Source organism: Macrobrachium nipponense, chromosome 39 (genome assembly GCF_015104395.2).
Source record: "Macrobrachium nipponense isolate FS-2020 chromosome 39, ASM1510439v2, whole genome shotgun sequence".
NCBI lineage: Eukaryota > Metazoa > Arthropoda > Malacostraca > Decapoda > Palaemonidae > Macrobrachium > Macrobrachium nipponense.
In genome coordinates this window covers 36,441,382-36,463,597 of record NC_061099.1, presented here as the reverse complement: position 1 = coordinate 36,463,597, position 22,216 = coordinate 36,441,382, and the positions used below count along the sequence as shown (strand labels likewise).

The window sequence follows — 22,216 nt, the reverse complement described above, 5'->3', positions numbered from 1 at the left end:
CTAAAAAATATTTTTGTTTATTGATAATGTAAGCTTGATACAGGAGTTTGATCTGTAAAATACGGTTTTGATCTGTAAAATTCTCTTTTGGGAGATTGGTTTGATGGATTTGGTGGTTTAATCAAGCTCAGCCTATAGATTTTTAATCATGTAGATGGAAATTGCAAATGCTGTTTGTATCTCCCATCTGCCTTGCACAGGCAATCCTAGTTTTTTTGTTCAGCTTGCTTACAGCAGGTTCCACATCACTTATCTTTTAAAAATAAGTGTGTACATGTGATAGTGTTATTTTTGTTGGTATAATTAAAAGCAGATTTTACATTATAACTTTTCTCCTGTTAATTAAAATAACAGAACATGAGTAATATTTTAAAAATTGCATTGTCTTAAATCATCATGTACATATAAATCTTTGTGTATGTATGGGTTTGACATCTAAACTATGTAGATAGTGATTAAAATAAGTAACATATTTTGTCTTGCATTTGTCATATCTCAAAAGTTGTGGCATTGTGTTTTGTTGGACTGTACCCATGTCATGTTAGAAGAGAATTACCATAATAGAATTGAGATCAAATGACCAACAGAAGGTTTTAATGTACCGTATGTATATTGTACAGCTTTTTCTTTAATATTTTCATTGGCTTTGTGTGACAGTGGTCTGCAGTTCCTTATTTTCCAGCATAGTGTAAGTTTTGATATTAAACAGTTTATGCTCATATAAGCTTTTTTATTTGTGCCAGTTGTTTTTCTCATATTAAAGCACTGCATGTCATAACTGAATGCCAGAAACATAGTGTAGTCATCACTGACTACTGGAGATGAAGTACACTAGTTGTTACCATACTATATATATGAGAAATTGGTCTTATTCTTATCTCAGGCTTACACTTGTTTTTTGCTATCAAACTTTCTGTGTAAAACATACTGTTCCATAGATATAGAGGTTATTCAAATATCCTATCATATTCTAATTAGATTATAATCATAGGGAAAGGTCATTGCTACTAAGTGAACTTTAGTTCGCTTATGCAAGTGTATAGTAATAATTACTTTTATATATATATGTATATATGTGTGTGTATACATATATAGTATTGGAATTCCTACATTTATTAAGAGATCCTTTAGCAAATTGGTAAACTGTGACATATGAATTTGTTCCATATTCTACTTTGTTTGCTGTTTATTTATGTTAACTTTTAGATGGCATTTTCCATTTCTGATATACATACTGAGTATCATCACTTTTAATCTTATGGAAGTTGCCTATCGCGTGTTATGCTTTCACCAGAAAGGAATTTTATCAGCAAGCCAAGTATACTTATTACAAATCTTTAAAAATCATATTAGGTTTTAGAATAACATAATTTTTGTCATTTCAGTACCTGCAGACGGTGTAAAAGGGAAAACATGGGGTCCAAGCACAGCGCACCAGAAAGAACGAGGTCACATCATCCCCCATCATCATGATAACCAAAAACGATGGAGTAAATCAGCACCAAATCTTGAAAAACCTCTACGCCCTCTTCCGTACACTGCCACTATGACTGGACTTAACCAGATTACTGCATATGGTCCAGAGATTGGTAAGTTTTTAGCAGTAAAGTGCAAAGAGTAAGCTTGTGAGATCTCTGATAGAAATATGTATGTTGCACTTCGTACCCAAAACATATTTATTGATTATTTGTAACTCTGTAGACAATTTACTCTGTAGACAATTTTGTTGTATACCATTGCACAAAGAACTTGGAAAATTGCTATCCAAATTTGCTGTTTGTAGATTCCAAATTTTATAAATTTTTGCTTATTTATATGTAACTCTTCAAGACAGTTACATATTGCTTCAAGCATTTTCTTTCTTTTGCTTTCTAGCTGGCAATGGATATTACTACATCCCAGGTACTGTAAATGTCTGTTTACATGATGTTTAATAACATCATGTTTCGGTTAAGTATTATTGGCTACAACTGCATGTATACGTAGAAATTATACTGAAACCTCCCGGTTGGAGTCGTACATTCATTACAGTATTAATAGTATACAAAACTTTTGATTAATGAAGGTATATGGTACAATTGCAAAAACACTGAACTCCCTGGATTTTGTGTACAGGAGTGTGGAGCAATAATTTTGTATTACTAACCAAACTATATATTTACATATGAGGATTGATAGAATTGTCCTTCCCATATTATGAGCTGCTTGCAGTGGGAGAGGAGCTTCATAAATTAAGTTTCATAACTTGGATTAGCTTGTTCATTATTTGTTTCCTTTTCTTGACTTTTATTTTCATCTCTACCTTGATTACTAAATAGGTTAAGCTTTGGTGATAAGCCTTTGCAACCATAGAATTCAAGTACCTAATGTCTTCAATAAGTTGGAAGTGCTAGATTTAGTTTTAAAAAGCTGATAACTCATAAGATGTTGAACGGATTTCTGAGCAGTATGTTAATTTTGATGGTTAGGTGTATCACACACTATATAGCACTAGATAAAAAGTTGGAGAATAAAGATGTAGAATTCCTTTACTAGTTTGTATTGGTATGACAACACATCAAGTTCATTTACAAATAAGTTTAAGAAGACAATGATGGGGTATAGTGCTGTCCTTATAGAGATGGAAAAGAATGGAAAACTGAATGCACTGTGTATACATCATCATTGTCCATTTTTAAGTTTTAGGGTCTCTCTTTTTGGTCCTTGTTTGGTCTTTGCTTGTCAGTTACAGTATATATAATTTTCTTGTCTTTTTTTCATTTATGACATAACCATTTTTAAAGTGAGAAGACTGTAGATTCTATTTAAAGTTTTTACACCTTTTGAGTTTTTGGGGTAACTTATTGAATAGTCTGGATGTATTCAAAGTCCTTTTCCTAATTCATTGTTTCATCTTTATTTCACTACATTTGTCTGTTTTGTTATAAGCTTTCAGTGGTACATTTCTTAAAGAAGGTGATATTTGTACTTCAGTTTTTATTCTTTATTGTGTTCACATTAAAACATTTTCATTCAGTGTTTGTTATAATCAGTAGCCAATGAAGCTTGGTGTAGTTGGGCGTGAGCCTATCCTTTGGAAGGATGCATTATTCCTTTATTAATTGGTGATAAACACACGGCTTTGGATTATTTTACAAATGGGTCTGCCAGGTCTCTAGGTTGGGCCAGTCTCAAAATTATGATTTTTTCTCGCCTTGGGTCAGAATAGGAAAATTCCAGTTATCTCTGACCTTATTAAATTCGTTAGTTTATTATATCATTGGAAAAAATGCTTTTGGTTATGCTTCTCTTTATCTCTGCCTGCCTTTCTCTTTTTCTGTCTCTTTCCCTTTCCAAAAAATAAGGGAATTTTCTATTTTCATTATCAGTAGATTTTTAATTAGAACTTTCAGCTTTTGATTTACGTAATTTGTTTACTAGTGATTGTTGTAAATATTTGTCATTTTTACTCAAGTATTTCCTTCAGCTTCAGGTAGACTTTATATTTTTTTCTTTTATGTTTTACAGTAATTGTCTAAGAGGTCATTATTGCTAGTTTTCCATCCTGGCTGTTTGAATTCAACCATTTTATTGAGTTATTAGAAACAAATAAGCACAAAGCTAATCATGTTCAGATTTAGTTATTGTTCTGTAACTTTTTTTTTGGAAAATGGTAATATATCCAAACAGTGATAAAATATTATTCAAAATAAAAGACATTAGATATTGTGCACCATTAAGTATTGGATGTATATTATCGTATTTGTTTTACTTCGTAACTTATCATTTAAAATTATGATAATTGAATTGCATTTTATTAGAAGTTATGTTTGCGAGATAAAACTGACCTTAATTAAATTCCAAGTACCCATCATTAATGGTCTCAAAATACCTTGTTGTGCTCTTTATAATAGCTTTCAAACATTAAAAATTACTCAGGATATGAAAACCCTCTGAGATAGCAACCCATACCCATTTTTTAAGCTCAAAACAGGATTGTTGAAATCTAGTTAGGGTTAGCATGGTGAATGTAAGTAGAACAGTCTCCTCAAAGGCACGCCTTTTGATCTTAGTTATTGAAAATATGGAAGTACAGATAGGACTGGACTGGGAGAGTCGTTAAAAAGGCATGTCTTCATACTGTCCCTTTTATTATAGACTGGGTAAGGATGTTTGAATATATGCCTCTTCAAAACTTGTCATTCTGTCTCCAAGACCACTGGCTTTCTGGCATAGAAAGTAGTAAAAATGTCCTGGTGTATCCTTGATCATGCCTACATGGTCGTATTATTTGGAGAAATTATCAAAAAGTCCTCTCCTTCTGTCCCTTTCATTTCAGACATGGCAGGGACTTTTAGACATGAATTGGATTTGTGCCTCTTTGAGATGTGTCACTGTCTCCAAGAACATTATAGCCTTTTGATTTGGAGGAGATACTAAACATCTTAGTCTTCTGTCTCTTCCATTTTAGACAAGGCAGGGACTTTTAGACATGAATAGCTTTTGTGCCTCTTCAGATTGTATCCTTCTGTTTCCAAGTGACACAAGCCAGAAACGACATTCTGGGCAAGGGTTAGTGATAGTGCAAAGATTGGAATTTCATCCACTGCACGTGGTATGGAGGTCAATAATGGAATATGCCAAAAAGCTCAAACATGGAAATCCTGGAACCCCCAGACACACAGACACATGCATTGACGGCTTAAAATTCTTGGTGGAATCCATGATAAAAGACAAGCAGGCACACACAAACACATTTACACTGAAACTAAAGCACAAATAAATCAAGGGCTAACAAAGAAACTGGTTTGGGAAGGAGAGCGCAAAAGCAAGTACCACTCTCCAAGGCAGTCAATGAAAGACTGGATCATCATGAGGTTCCATACCCGGTTGGTGACCAACTACCACCTCGTACACGCATGAGTTGCCATATGCCACTGATTCCTTGCTTTACAATCTTTGATTGTTTTAACTGGTTTTCAGCTGGCACTAGAAGATTATCTTATTGTTAAGACCTCAGGTTTGTTAGCTATGAAAAATACAAATTGATTAAAAATTTGTTATATCCTTCTGATTTGGAGAAACTATTAAAAAGGCTTAGCCCTCTGTTACTTTTATTTCAGACATGGCAGAAACTTTTAGATAGTAATTGCATTTGTGCACCTTCAGAATTTGTCATTCTGCCTTCAAGACACTGTAACCTTTTGGCATGGAGTATATTGAAAGGGCCTAGCCTTGTGTCCCTTCCATTTCAGAAATGGCAGGGTCATCCAGACATTATTCAATTTAGTACTGCTTCAGTATGTGTTATTGTGTCTCCAAGAACACTAGAGTCTTGTAAAAAAAGGCCTAGGCCTATACTTTGGGTCCTACCAAGAAATCCTCTAAAAAAATGTAAAAAATAAACTATTGTTTAGTCACGATCACTTTTCGTCATGACGATCAGGTTCATAATCACTAAGTGTGGGACTGGAGTGGACTGAGGGACTGTAACAACCAAAGGGGTAGGTGTCAAAGGAAATAGCACCCAAGTACCTTAACCTAGTTTCTTTTGTACAAATATACTACATATATACAGTGAGTCCAGGTTCTTGGAAAGCACAGCAAAACATCATAAATGAATGGTTATAAATATAAATCAAAGTTAAGTAGCCCAGCATAATACAAACAATAACTGTGTAAATCAATTATAATTTCAATAAAAAATCCATAACCAGAGCTACACTTGCTCTCATAACAATAATCATAATAATAAACGAGAGGTACACATTGCACAGTAAGATAATAATAATTCCATAACCAGAGTTGCACCTGCTCTCATAACAATAATCATAATAATAAACCATACATAGTTATATATTGCACAATAATGATAATAATAATGTAACAATCCACAAGAGCCTTTGCTGTAGCAACAGTAATAATAAAACACCATAAGAGCCTGTTGCTCAACCAGCAGCAATAGTTGCGGTATACGCATAATGTCAAAGATTAGTTACAGTTAAGGGTAATATATAGTAGGATACTTGCGATACATGTATAGATACCTAGGATGACTGCAGAAGCCAGCATGAGAGTTTTAATATGTCGTTAGTATATACACAATGTCCTTTGGCAGTCTTATACAGTCACAGTAAGTCCTATTTTCTTAGGATAATGGAAAATAGTATTGCAAGTATTCATGTCTAATAGTCTGGACATTACATTAATAACATCATAGTCAGTGGTTTCTTAGAAAGCATTGTTTCTAGTTGGTGCCTTGCTGGTCGTGTCTGTTCTTCTTCCTAGAAATCTCTCATTTGAGGCATTAAGTCTTCTTAGTTTTTATTGTAGGAAATATGATAGAATAAGATAGAATTATTACAATACTGCAAGTGACAAAACACCATAAGAGCATTTTGCTCAACCAGTAACAATAGTGACAAAACACCATAAGAGCATTTTGCTCAGCCAGCAACAATAGTGACAAAACACCATAAGAGCATTTTGCTCAGCCAGCAACAATAGTGACAAAACACCATAAGAGCATTTTGCTCAGCCAGCAGCAGTAGTGTATAAAAACAATAGTATGGTGAAGACCTCCTCCTTGATTACTTGAAGTCCATCAACCCAGTGACATTTCAAATCTATTCATGTTGCCATCATCCTCCAACAAGGTGATACTCAGGGAACTGCTGCTGCTACCATCACCCTCAAGGCGAATCTTGGAAAACTGCCATTCCTGTAGTTCTAGACCAGGTGTTTTTGAGAACCAGTCATTCTGCTTCTCAAAACCTGACTGAAAACCAAAGAAAACTGAGAGACGAATGTCACCTCATCCCCCCACATGAAACACAAGAGGGCAGTCAGACAATTAAAAAAAGGTTGTTTCAACCGTAAACAACTGAGAACCTGACAGATTAAAGACCATGAATTGAATGAACTCTGTAAAATAACAAAACCCGGCTAAAAAAAATTGTATGAAATATTTCTCCGAGTAGACATTAAGAATATTTTCAAGAAGCATGGTATTTTGATATATCAGTAGATGAAAAACTTGAGTATAGAAAAAGAAATTTTCTGAAGATATTCAGAAAGCAATGTTTAAAACCAGCTTTTAAATATGTTGATCAAAATTTATGATCTTATACACTTACTTTCAACTTATTTCTCCGGAAAATTATTAAAATAATATTTCATTAGCAAACTGGTTGAGCATCTTGAAAAGAGCAGTAGTATCCTGACAGAAAATTAAATAGCCTTCAGAAAAATGACTCACTCCAATAATTGATCTCCTGTAAGTATCCCAGTATTAATGAACTAGACTTTCATGCATCTATTCATATGTTGCTAAAGGGCATTTTTGAAATAAATAATTTAGAACACTTTGCCAAGAAGAGTGCCATAAGTCAGCATTTTTTGCTCAAGAACTGACCCCAAGCCCTTATTATGAGGCTTTTTAATTTGATTATTAGTCAGTCCAGCTATTCTGTGGCTACTTCTTGGCCTTTGGAATTTGACGACTTTTAATTGAATGGAAGTCTTTTTGCACTTTAAAAACAAAAGTTTAAATTTTTCAAGGAGGGAGTTTCCTACAACTTAAATTGTTTTATAGTATTGTCAGAAAATTTTCTACCTTTTTTTATGATTTTACATAGCATACGTACTTAATTTAATGTTACATGCAAACTGTGTGAAAGTTGTGTGATTTTAATTATGATTTCTTGAAAATAAATTATTTTATCAACTTGTGCCATTAGTGCTTATTATTGTGAAACCAGTTTTTAGTTGTTAGTAAAGCAGTTAATCCCCTCAAGAATTCATATACAATACCTATTATCTTTGCCAGAGTTCCTATGTTGTTAGTTGGTCCATAACACTTTCAGATTGTCGGGGTTCATCACTAGAAATATTGTTTACAATATTCAGAGAACTAGGTTAATTTTGAAAATTTGGCTGCTATTTGGAATGTGATTTTTATCTTGTGTGTAAACCATGTAGTTATTTATAGATAACATGGATATTATGTATATGTTTACATATACATAATAAATTTGTATTTTTTGAAGTCATCATTAATTGGTTTACATTGTGAAAATATCAGTTTAGGAGTAAGATTCAAGAAAATTGAACTAATTTCATAGCATTTAAAGTATGAGGTTTCTTATATTGTCTGCATATATATAATTTCAGACTTCAGCCATGATGAATTCCGAGGATATACGGACAAAACTGGTACCTAGTTTAATCTGTCATGTGCTAGTCTTGCATTATGAATAGCTAGTTTAGTGTAGCTGTCTTAATTTGTGTAATCATATTCCAGACTTGTCAGCTATGAAACATTACTGTAGCTAGATGGCCGTGGCATTTTTTATTTGTAATTGATTTGAGTATAGATTTTAGGCTGCCATTCTGTGTGATAATTTTTGTCTTTTGTGTAATGAAAAATTAAGATGAATAAATTATTTTTCCAATGAAATCCTTAAGTATTTTTTTTATTATGGGCTGATCGCAGAAAAGATATACCTATCCTCTAAGTGAAATCATATTCTGAGTAACAGGAATTTCTGTAGTGTTACATTAGATTTATATACCTCAGAATATTACTAGACAAAACTGGATCACATTAAATGTATAGTAGACCAGTTGTAGGGTGTGAAGTGAAACTGTAGTCTGTTGAAGCGTACTGGTCAGATTACATGCCCTTGTAGAGTGTTGTTTATATGGTAAATAAGGTTTTTCCCTATCATGTAAGTCAGGTGTCTTTTTAGTTTTAAATCCTTTACATTATTGTTTATGGTTTTTTTGGTAGTTGTTTGAAGTATATTTGCACATATGAAAATAAACTGAAATATATGTGAAAGAAGTTTTCAGATTTTAAAAGAACTTTTATTTTGTACAGATTACAGTGGTGAAGATGGTGGCTGGAGTGCCAAGCCATTGCCGTTACGACCGTTACCTGTTCCTACCTTGTATAATGGCACTACTCCTGAGACCAAAGGACAACAACCAAAATTTTCACCTTTGGAACTTCTAGTTTATAACATTGCTGCAATGTTGGCAAGTGTAGCAGCTGGCTATGATGTTAGATTATCGAATGTTACTGCTGTTCATCCTAAACTTTTACCTTTAAAGTAAGTCATGTATATGATTATTGTGATTTATTATTCATGTCTTGTTTTCCGTCAGTAAGTATTGTAAAAAATTTGTACATTATCATAGAGAAACCACAGGGGGCAGTGTCACACCAACTTCACTTGCTGACAGTCGAATTACACCAGTGGGCGATTGACAACTCGATGGATCTCATGGCCAGGTATATTCCGGGCAAAGGGAATGTAGTAGCCGACAACTAAGTTGTCAGGGACAAGTTCTGAGGACAGAGTGGTCTCATCAGGTGGTACCTCTCTACATGAGGTTGAGAGAGGAGAGGTAGAAGAGCCAGGAACCACTCTGCTTGGGGCCACAAAGGAGCAACTAAGGTCATCCTGAGATTCTTGGAACCCACAACTCTGTGCAGGACATGATGGATCAGGCAGAACGGAAGGAAGGCGTAAACTTCCAGGTTGTCCCAAGTATGCTGAAGGGCATCCTCTGCCGCAGTGAACAGATCTGGGACCACCAAACGGTAGACCTCTACTTTCTGTTGAACCATGGAGCAAAGAGGCCTAACATGGATCTCTGGGGAAGACCCAAGTTAGATCTCTTTGCTACACAGTTCAACAGAAAGCTAGAGGTCTACCGTTCAGTGGTCCCAGATCCGTTCGCTGTGGCAGAGGACACCCTTCAGCATACTTGGGACAACCTGGAAGTTTATGCCTTCCCTCCGTTCTGCCTGATCTGCCCCTGAACAGAGTCATGACAGATTTGCCTCATTTTCCATTTCTTACCATAAAGAGTTTGTTAACAATGACCGCAAGAGTTACTGCTTTGCTCTGTGAGAGCACTGTGTTGTTACCTAAGAAGGACTCGTCACCTAAGACCTACGAGTTGTAGAGTTTTTGTTAGTGTCGGCTGAGCCAACAAAGAACTGTCCAAGAATAGCATTCCATTCTGGCAATGTTAGGTGATTAGGCAAGCCTACTCATCATCAAGTTCTGTCACCATTATTGTGCATGCAAAAGCACATGATATCAGAAGAATAAGTTCCTTGCTGGCATTTAAGAGGAACTTGTCTGTTTACAGGATTATGAATGCTGGTTCCTAGCTTCCACAGATCACTTTCATTTCCTTGTAATTGAATGATATTGTCCACAGGTCCTTGGACAATTTTCCTTGGGTGCACTGGTGGCTGCTCAACAAGTTGCGGAGCTCATCCAGTGCCCCTGATGGGACTTCGTATCTTGCTTAAGGAGAGAATGAGTGAGATGACTGGTCTCTTTTTCTTTTCCCCTTTGTTTCCTTTCTTTGATACTTGTGGGCAGTATTGGATGCCAGATGCCACAGATCCCTTGCATATTCACTTTTGATTGTTTTTAACTGGTTTTCCACTTGGTGCCAGAAGATATATCCTAATGTTAAGACCTCAAGTTTGTTAGCTATGAAAAATACAAATTAATAAAAAAATTGGCATTTTTGTTTATTTTAATGAACGCTTACATAAAATGAATAGAGCAATTATTTTATAGGATTTGTTAAGGGTAACGGTCTGGGAGGAAAACTAAGTAAATTTAGTGATTGATCTACTCAAATATCAGCTTATTTAAAATTAGATGTCAGAAATAGATAATAGTAATATAATTAACATTGAATGTTAGGTTTTGATCATAAATTCATTGATGCTCTGAATATCCATAAATTAATTCGTGGAATCAATGTTGATTTTCCTTTTAAAAAATATACTATGCTCTAAAATTACATGTGATACTTGCAAACTTTAGATAATAATGCATATAATTATATGAAAATTTCTGAGAGCTTAAATATTAGAAATGGAAAGATATGCCGTGATCATGGGAAGATAGATTTAAAAGATGATTTTCCTGCCCTGTTCTTTTATAGGTCTGATGATGATGCAGACTACCAAAGATGGTTAGGTATGAGTGAATATGAATTTTCTTCACCTTCTGGCTATGCCCACAATACGTACCATGGTCCATCTAGACATTCCAGGCCTGCCTTAGTTTTAGAGCCAAAACCAATACGCTTCACAGACTCGCCTCAGCATTTTGCTGGACAACCTGCCTTACCACCATCTCAGCAACCTACTAGGAGGAAGTCTTCATCTGCAAGTAATGATAGTGAGGTAAGTTTGGACTTACTTTATTGTAGGTTTTTACAGATGAATGACAGAAATGGATTGATAGCTTGCATTATTTGTAGAAAAAGAAAAAGAGTTTGGTATTGTTGTTTTAAGGAGGTTCAGGATTAATGATAATGGTAATGACAAAAATTTGGGAGGATAATGTATGTGCTGTAGTTAATGGCATATAAGACTTGGAAACCTCTCCTCCCATTTTCCAACAGAAGTGTAAGAAAAAAAAAACTATCGGGAATATAAGAAAAACTATCATTGCATATATTAAATGATACTAAATATCGAGCTACATTATAGCAGAAAATATTTTGGTCAAAGGATGAAACTAGGGTAGTAGGAAGTGTTTTCAATAATAATTTTACTATAATTTACAAGAGAAATATAGCAGCTTAGGTAAAACAAAACATTTTATAAAACTCCAATATCTCCTATGCCACTGACAGATAACTCTGACAACAACAACATTTTTATGAGTGCTTAAATTTGCAAACAGAATGGAAACAATTGTAAGTGAAGAGTATAAGGAATTGCAATTGTGTTTGTTATGTGAATTTGATGTGTAAACCTAGCTAGCAAGCTAGACATATGCAAACATCGAAAAATACAAATTCTTAGAAAATTTGTCATTTTACATCAGTAAAAACAAATACAAATGTCTGGGCGATCAGTTTTTTTCATACATATTACGATGATAATAGATCAGTATAATAATACGTACAGTATAAATGGGTTCTCTAAGTGAAATAACATTTTATTGATATTTTGCTGTTTTTTCATTAAAGGATATGTATACTAAGAGAAAGTGGGTGGGAGATTTGAACTGAGGTATGTTTACAACCATAAGCTATTTTGTGATTTTGAGAGATTTTACTTTTACATTGTGATATTTTGCAGTATTTATAATAATATTAATGTTTGAAAATTTTTCTATCATAAAGAATGTATTTAGTTTTGAAAATAAAATTAAAACACAGTAATTAGTGAATATTAGTTCACAGAAAAAATTTGCAAATGAGTGAATTTTCCGCATTGTATTTGGAGATACGTTCCACAGAAAAACCTGTGATTAACTGAAGGCACAAATGCAGATCTGCAATCTAGCAAGGACCCAATGTTGTATTTGTAATACTGAGTGAGTTGACGTTTTTCCAAGAATTATGTATCGAGCTTTACACTATGATAGTTGTAAGCTTTATTTTGTATGATTCTACCTAGAAATTTTTAGTATTTTTAGTATTTTTGCAGGTTACAAGTTATCCAGGAGGTGGGCAGCGTGCTGTATATATTCCAGGACCAGCTGATTACTCAAGAAAAGACTATAGAAGTGAACAGCATTTGCTAATTTGGGGAGACAGAGGTGATCAAGCGATACATGGTCCTGGTGTTCAACCACCTTCACCAGCACCAGATGCTACTGAAGTTTACCGTGGTGAAGTGTATCAGCACTATCCAGCTGAAGGTCGAACAGATTCTGTTGGATATTTTTACAGTGAACGAGGATACCACGGTCCACCAGCTGATTACCTAGCAAGTGTTCATTATGAACAGCGAGTGTATCCTCAGTATGTCATGAGGCATACGGCTGCAGCAGCGGCATCAAGTGGAGATGGAACATATCATGCATATGATAATCCTTCAACTTCGGTATCTTCCTCCTCTACGTCAACCAATCCTCGCACACCATCACGAATGAATTTTCAACACAGACGAACTCCCTCATCTGTTTCAAATACATCTACGTCGTCATCTAATATCAACAGATCATTCCGAATAGAGGATGAGGGTGATAGTTCATATTCCACTCCAACACATCGAAGTGGACATTATGAAATTCATGGAGGGCCTGCCCCTCCACCCAGGGTTTCCCGACAGAATTCTCATGAAATGGATCGAATTGATCGACCAGGATCGTTGGATCTCCCCCGCCATCAGCGTTCTTCCCTTAAAAAGTACAATTACAATTATGGAAGATCTTCTCCTAAGCCAAGAAGTGATCGTAGTGGATCAGGAGGTTCAGGAGGTGGGACTCCTACTAATCCCACCCCTCCAGATAGTATGACAAGTGAGGACAGCAGCTATGTAAGTGCCCCTGATATGTACTCAACTCTTTCTGGTGGATCAGGAGGAAATTCAACTGGGGGAGGTCGAGTTAGATTTTCTCCACACATTTTGGGTCCTGAGGGTGTGGTTAGCCGACATACACTACTAGACATGCCAGTAGAAGGTCAGAGTCAGGACAGAACTATTCCTTTAACAGCTTTGAGGCAGAATTTTCGACATGACCAGCAAGCGACTCTCACAAATCAACCTAGCTCATGGACAGCTTTTGATGGCAGTGACGAGAGGTTGTAGCAGGTCTTCACTTGAGCCACCAAGCTCTCAGGGGGGCATAAGCCCATCTAAAACATTCCAGGCATACTTTAGGACTATTCACTAATTTGCCAGAATTGACATAATTTGTGCTGTTATTACAAAATTACATTACATTTATTGGCAAACTAGTAAATTGCCCTATTGTCATTGTCGGTTTTCATCTTTTTTTTTCTTTCTTTTTTTATTGTGATGAGTAAAGTATTTTGGTAGGATTATACTGTTATAATAAGGAATGCTAAGATTTTGGAAAATGAGAGCCGTCTTGCTGGGATTAGCAACAATAAAGATGCTGTGGTGATCCCTGTGCTCAAGGCTTTCAGTTTTATTATGGTTGAAAAGAGCAGTGTACATAGTAGTGCCATCTAGTTATTTCCACTTGGTGAGGATTGTATTAATTCCTATCAAGTCACAACTTCTGTGATCCTTGGGCAGCCTTTGTGTAACTTTCACCTCTTTGAATGATTATGCAGTGTATACAGACACGAACCCGTACACGTTAACAAATCTACACATACATTATAAATACACACAGTTACACAAATACAAGTGTATTATGTATATTATTAAATAATGAGTGGACAGTAGAAAGACTGGGAGAATGTATTACTATATGATGAATTTTGAGAGCAGTCATTTGTGGCAAGAGGCCTTCTCTCTTATTAAGTTATTGGTAGTTGTTTCCAGTTTGTTGTAATTTTGACAGTACTGTTTGAAGGTAAAGTGAGTTTTAGATATTTGTTTTTGTTGCTTTTATAGCAATCATATTTTATGTTTCCCTTTCATCTCACATTTAAGGGAATGGAAGTTGAGGGCAGTTAATGACCATAAATCTTTGAAGTTGCAACATGAGAAAATTAATTTTTCAAATGAACAAATTGGTTTGACCTGGACCTCAATCTAGTAAATGTTTGATTTTAAATGATAAAAGCTGTTGATGGCTTTGGAATTATAATTCATTATGTAATGGATGGTTGTAGAAGGTATCTTGTGCAATATTGCTGGTAGTCATCAGTACAGGTTATCATGCTTTTATATTAGTTAAGACTAAGGAAATCTTTTGTGACTAATTTGAGTGAATGCTGTGATTGGATGCAGCTTTCTTGTTCCCCTGGAAACAAATACTCTTGTTTTATTACATTTTTCATTTCTTTAGTTATTAACTGAAGACTGTGACAAAGGATAAAAGCTGGTGGAAGAGTCTGTGCCATATTGGAGTGTGTGAAGCTTGGGTAGTTTTTTCTTTAAGTATGGCATATCCATAGAGCTTATCTGTGAAATTTTAGTTCTGTGTTTAATATTTCTTGTCATTTAATATAATAATTATATGAAGGGAAGAATTGACTTGAAAAAACTTTTTATATTTGATTGTAACATGATTTGCAGCAATTTTTCTTCTAATTCACTATTTTGAGTAGATGTATTGATTTGGCATTACTATCTTAAGTTTTACAAGGCCTTCATTGTAACAGTTTTATGTCTTGTATTTTGATATAGATGTTGGCGTAGGGGTGAGTATTATGATAAATCTATAATCAGTACAGTTATTTAGCTCCTCTAGATATATTTGTCTGACCATATAATATGTACTTTTTGATGTATTGTTTTTAGTCCAGTTTTTAGGATCAGACAAATTTGGTCTTTGTCTGTGATTGTTTATGCAAATCTAAATTTGTCTTTTATCATTTGAGGACTTCAGTAGATTTTCAAAATTGTCTCTGAGAACGTGATTGGGATTTAGGGACGTTTTTCCCCTTTAATTTTCTCTTCATATGAAAATCTGGGAAGAAAAGAGAAAACTGCTGAAAAGAGGATGTGACATCAGATAAGTCAGCTTTGTGTCAGAGTGCACTGTACATGGAATAAGCAGTTGTAAGAAATGGTTTGCCTTGACAAGTACAAAATAAAAAGTAAATGAAAGAATAAAAAATATCAGTGAATGGCCAAAACAGTTAATGCATCTTCAGGGTTGGTTACTTTATCATTTTTGTAACCTTTACTGAACATTTATGTTTTGATGTATGCTCCTATTTAAAAAGCATCTCCTATTTAAAAAGCGTAGGTTAACAATTTCCTTGCTGCTTTTGTGAAGATTTTGTTTATAAAATTCATAGAAAACTCATGCATTGCTTTCCTTTTAATGAATGGCCAACTAATGAAGTACTGTAGCTGGAAAGTTGTGTAGTGTATAATGATGGAAAAATGCAAAGTTTTAAGGACATATATAAAAAATATGAATTGGATAGGGTATCAAAATTTAGGAATTTTAATTAAAACAATTTAGTAGTTTTAATTGGAATTTCTTGTATATCATGTAACAGAAATTTTTTTTTATCATATATTGCAGTACTTAGTCTCATAGAAACTAGAGTTTATAAATTTTGGGTAAGTGCAGAAAATAGAGCCACTATTCTGATATACTGGTATGTGTTATTATCACAAATTCGTTATATATTGTCAGCTTAGTGTAGCTAGATTTGGTTAGGATAGTTCTCATTTTTTGCACTGACCAGATTTTTTTATTGTGTGAATGGATACTCTTTTATTATAGAAAGTGCAAGGCTGTGAGAAACTTAGTTTTATGAGTTAGTTTACTTTTATTCATGAAAATAGGTCTACATAACAATATTGTGATATTTCTAGGGAACCTTTAACAATATGAAAAATAAAGCCATTGCCAATTATAATGTATCATGGACTTAGTCAAATATGACACAACAATTTGCAGATTCTAAGCAAAAGCAGTTTATGTATACATTTTCTTTATTTAATGCCTAATTTTCATATTCACATACAGTATACTCTATATTTTTTCTGGAACTTTAAGAATGCATATACTGTAGTATCTGAATATGTGTGTTTACTGAATTATTGCTTGAGAGAGATTTTTTTGAGTGAGTAATTTTGAATGTTAATTATGAATGACTTGAAGATGATTTTAAAAGGCAGTACACTCATTTTAGGAATAAGAACTATAATTGGTAAAATTCATGTTTGATACTCTGTTATTTACATTTGTAGCAAAAATGTTTTTCATTATGGAAAAACTTATAGAGTAAACTAAGAATTTCTTTTGCTAACATATATTGTCCATTAAAAGATGGAACATTTTGATTATATGTAAAGGTTGTCACTGTAGGTAAGGTTTAATTTTTTTTAAGCATTGGTTTCTCAATTATGTAAGTTTTAATAGAAATTACTTTTAACTCCTAGCTTGTGTAAATCAGTTGCCAACAGTTTAAAAATTTTTTCTATTTCTCTTGAATATTTTTTCTAAAGGATATAATTATAGCATTGGGAACAGCAATTCCTACATCATTTAATAATGTGAAGATTTTTCCTTGCTGATGTGCAAGAATTGCCACAGCTTTAAATAGTCATTGTAGGTAATTATGGTTTAGTTTTAGTTCTCTTTCAGGTTGCAGTATATTGGTGATTAATTCTGTATTGGTGAACATTTTGTTGATATACATACATAATTGTTTCTTTAGTACTAATGTTCAACTCTGTTGCTTTGCTGACAGGATATAACAGGTTACCATTGTACATTAAAAGTAAAAACGATTGTCTTATTAGAGACTACCCACACAGTGCTCAAAGGGCAGACCAGCTATTAATTTATAAAGATCATCTTGTACTTCCAGAGAGGTGAGAGGTGAGATGGCCATCAGTTGGGATGCGACCCTATTCTTTACCTCCTACTGAGTGTCTAAGTTTGATGTAACCAAGGACGCATGATTTGTGTAGTGTTCATATTTACTGATCTCCATTCTTTTGGTTAGTGATAAGCTTAATATGTAAATGTGACCATCTCTCCAGCTGTACAACTTCCTCTTCCTTTTATTTGCAGCATATTTGGAACTTGCAAGATGTGTTGGAATTTTGGTCCAAATCCCTCACTGATGTTGAATATGATGTTAAGATAAGTAAAGTACATCTTCATAAAAAAAACAGTTAAAAATACATTATTACATACATTTGCATTTTCAGCAATTCTAGATATATCATAGAACCTCTTGAAAATAACTTGCCATAAATTTTCTTCCTAGGTCAGCAGATAAAATACTCATTCTGTATATCACATGAAGCTGGTACATGTAAATTTTGAGGTATGTGGACATTAAAGGAATTGGGAATTCAGATACTAAATCCAGCAAGTCTGCATAATTTTGAATAGATCAAATATAAAAGTTTCTTAAAGTTGCATAACTTTGAATAGATCAAATATAAAAGTTCCATAAACAAATACTTTGATCTCACCATATTACCTGGCAGGATGGACACTTTGATCTCGGAGACACACCCACCCCATTTGTGACTAGCAAAATAAAAAACAAACAAATAAATAAATAAACAAAAATCAGGTGGCAGAAGTTGACTGTTATAGTTGATAGTATTTTGGTATTTCTTTAAAGTAGCATGACTGAAGTTGGTATAGCACAATGTTTATTAAAGTTTTCTCATTCAGTTATTTCAAGTTGTTAATTTTAATATTCACTTTAGTATTAAGCTTTTGTGAAAAACTGTAATAGATTGCCAAGTCATATACAGTATTAAACGTTCAGCTATGTTTCATCAGTAATTTTGTTAACCAACAGTTTCAGTGCTTGCAAATGGATGGGGTACAATATTTGAAGATCTAGATAGTATTTGGTGTGGGCTTATGCAACAATGCAACAATTTTTTTTAAATTTCAGATAAAGGAAAACTGAATATAGTAATATGGTAGGAAGTATACGCACAAGAATAAAATTTTTTTTCATTGTTACACTTTGTAAAATCATGATATGGACATGACATCCCAAAGAAAACAGATGCAAGGTAAATTTATGAGATATATATGGAAAGAAAGAGCATCTTAGATGCAGCAAAATATGGTAACTTCATTATAACAAGTGAATGATAGGATTTGTGGCATAAATAAACAATCAAATGAAAGCAGATCAAACCTACCACAGGTTCATCCCAGCTATTAACTCATGAAGTGAGAAGTCTAGAATTGGGTGCTCCTGTTTAACATAGTTACTTAGTGGCCGCTTGATTGATCCAGTTACTACAGTAACAATAAAATATCTTTTATGTGTATACCAAAATGTTAGTCACAAGCTAATAGCAAGTATGAGACATAAACTTCTGTAAGGAAAGTTGTCAGAATCTTAAAGATTGTTAGTCTTTCAGTTCATTCCAGCTTTGAATACACTTGGCACTTAGTTGGGAGAAAAAGCCACCAACAAAGCTTTTATTTTAAATACTTCAAGGCCTAGGTTGGATGACAGAAAATCTAACTATGGAGTTCATTATCCACAGACTAGTACTGTCATCACACAGAGAAACATGATTACACATTGCTCTTTATATAGAAGAACAATGTCTGTAGTCTACTTTTGTCAGATTGTAGATTTTTAGCTCTGTCCTGGTGGAACTAATGTTATACACTGTAACTTTTTGGATTATTTCTTCTTTGTGTAATTAACTATCTTCTCTGATTACAGAATACCTCAAACAGACCAGTTCTGTGGTTGTCACATGTATTTGCCCTTGTCCCCCCCCTTTAAATGGCCAGGTTAAACAATGTAAGGATGATATTAATTGCCGACTTTAAGTATGGGAATTTATCAGTACTAACATAAAATATTTTCATAACTAAAATTATTAGAGAGTAATTAAATTCTGAGACACACCCACACTATAACTATAATTCAGAGAACTATACTTTGCTTTCATGCCTACACAGATTTTTTACTGTGTTAATCCCATGGTTTGTACTTGCTAAGAATACTTAAGAAAATGTTAAGATAAGTTTCTTACATAAAAACCACTTCACCATTCTGCTGGATATATGTAAATTGTCTGTTTAAGTGTGTAGTATTAACTGAGTACATGGGTGAGAAAATGTGGACCATATTCCTAATTGAGGAATATTCCCCACATTCTGGAATTGCTAGGTAATTTTTGGAAATTATTGGTTGGTCTGCCCTTTTGTCTGGTAAAGCAATGATTTTTTCTATTAATCTTGATACTCGTTGGAAATTATTTTATTTTTTATAATTAAATATTAATCTTGTTTTCCATTAAAAATTAAGCAAGCATTAATTGGGTTTGAGAGGTGAGAAATTTAGATAACCGTGTATGTCTGACAACTCATGAATATTAGTACATATACTATAAAGGTATTCTAACCACTTTTAGAAAGGTAGGACAGAAGCCTCAAATTAAAGTAATATTTGTGCCATATAAATTTTACGTACTGTACTGACTGTACTTCTATGTGGTTTAATTGTGCCATATGAAAATAAATGTCTTCTTTTAATTTTGAAGTAAACAGTACTAAAAAATTGAATTATATGGAAGGATGATCTTGATTATTTTGAATGCTGAAATAGTATAATTATATAACTATGACATAGATTGATTCTTGTTAACTCCTCACCAGCCTCAGGAGACAGACCTCTGTGTCAAGTTGAGCAGTTGGGAACATTCAGGCAACTTAGTTACAAAGAACTCATGAAAGCCTGTAGTTTCTGGGATATGTCTTCAGGTTTGTAATAAACTACAATAAGAAAGTTACTGGCCCAGTTTTCAATTAGGAACTACTACTCTGGAATAAACTAGTCAATATATGTAATCAAAATGACAGTGCCAATATTTAATTTATATATATATATATATATATATATATATATATATAGTATATATCTATATATATATATATATATATATATATATATATATATATATCATACATATACACACACACACACATTATTTATATATATAGATATATATATCTATATATAGATATAACATATTATTAATACCATATATATATATATATACATATAATAATATATATATATAATATAGATATAGTTATATATATATAATTAGATATATATATATACACACATACATAACATACATACATACATACATACATACATACATACATACATACATACATACATGTACAGTGTATATGTATATGGTTGCAATGTGGGGGGCCAGATAGCTACAAAATAACCTAATCTTTGCTAATGCTAGGCTATCCCAATACTTTAGCCTAACCTTAATTAACTTAGCCTGCCTTATCCATTTATCATATAAAGCATTAAAAGTAAACAATTTAAACAATTCAGTAAGTTTAATTTACTTTGAATTAGTTACTGTTATGTGAAAAATTGGTAGCCAGAGGTATCTTGAGGTTCCTGTCCTAGCTAGCTTAGGCATGACAATATTTTTTACTTCACTACCTTCAAGGCATGTAACAATGAAACAGATTTATAAATTCCTCAAATAATGACAATACACTTAGAAACTCAAGTGAATCATTTAGATGGACAATAATTTTGTTTGGCAAGATCAACCTTTTGTGAAGTTTAAATCTGAATTTTTGAAATATGTAAATGGTTCTTCCAAGATGCACTGTGAACTAAGTTAATTGTCCCAGTTTTCTAAGCTGCTAAGGTGACAAAAGATAAACAGTTTATGTGCTATGTTGTCCGTGTGAAATGTTAAGTCTGGGAGAAAATTCTTTTTTCCTTAGCCACCTTATTGTATTCTAGTGGTAAATGCATACAACTATTAACAGTGCATGAGCATTTACAAATAAAGATTCATTGATAGGTATAGGAACATTTGATATCTCAAAAAATTGCTGTGTCTTTAGGAAAATACATATAAGGAACTTCAATACCTAAACTTAACATATAAGGAACTTCAATACCTAAACTTAGCTTAGGCCCTCCTAAAATGTGTGACTAAATGCATTGGAAATTTTATATATATATATATATATATATATATATATATATATATAAATATATATATATATAATATATATATATATATATATACATAATATATATATACTATATATAATATATATATATATATATATATATATATATAGTATATTAATTATTATATATATATATGTGTGTGTATATATATAGATATATACGTATATATATATGATATATATTATATTAATAATATAGATATAATGATATATATATATATATTATATATTATATATATATATATATATAGATATATATATATGTATATATATATATATATATATATATATATATATATATATATATATATATATAGATATATATATATATATATATATATATATATATATATATATATATATATAATATATATATATATATATATATATATATATATATATTATATATATATATATATAATATATATATATATATATATATATATATATATATATAGTATATATATTATATATATATATATATATATTGTATATATATATATATATATATATATATATATATATATATATATATATAATATATATATATATATATATATATTATACAGGCAGTCCCTGGTTAATGACTGGTGGTTCTGTTCTGACGGCTTGATGATGAGTGAAAATTGTTGATAACCGAAAATTAGCAATTTTTGGCGCTGATAACCGGGGTTTTGGCACCGGTAATCAGTTAATGGCACCTCTGTCAGGTTTGTATTGGTGCCAATAACTGGAAATCAGCGCTAGATGAGCGCCATAAAAACCAGATCGCCAGTAACAGAGTCCGCTGATAACGAGGGACTGCCTGTGTATAATTATATATTACATACATA

The 22,216-nt window shown here is 32.8% G+C and overlaps 1 protein-coding gene across 1 annotated transcript in view; it reads left to right on the top strand.

Annotated features, from left to right (window-relative positions):
* The window catches only part of LOC135210301 (mitogen-activated protein kinase kinase kinase 9-like), a 172,276-nt gene extending 152,009 nt beyond the window's left edge, over positions 1-20,267 (top strand). Inside the window, 6 exon segments of the mRNA XM_064243184.1 lie at positions 1,386-1,589; positions 1,876-1,902; positions 8,152-8,193; positions 8,861-9,092; positions 10,960-11,203; positions 12,461-20,267. Of these exon segments, the coding sequence (XP_064099254.1) occupies positions 1,386-1,589; positions 1,876-1,902; positions 8,152-8,193; positions 8,861-9,092; positions 10,960-11,203; positions 12,461-13,567 (1,856 nt within the window). The 3' untranslated portion in view covers positions 13,568-20,267.
* The last annotated feature ends 1,949 nt before the right edge of the window (positions 20,268-22,216 follow it).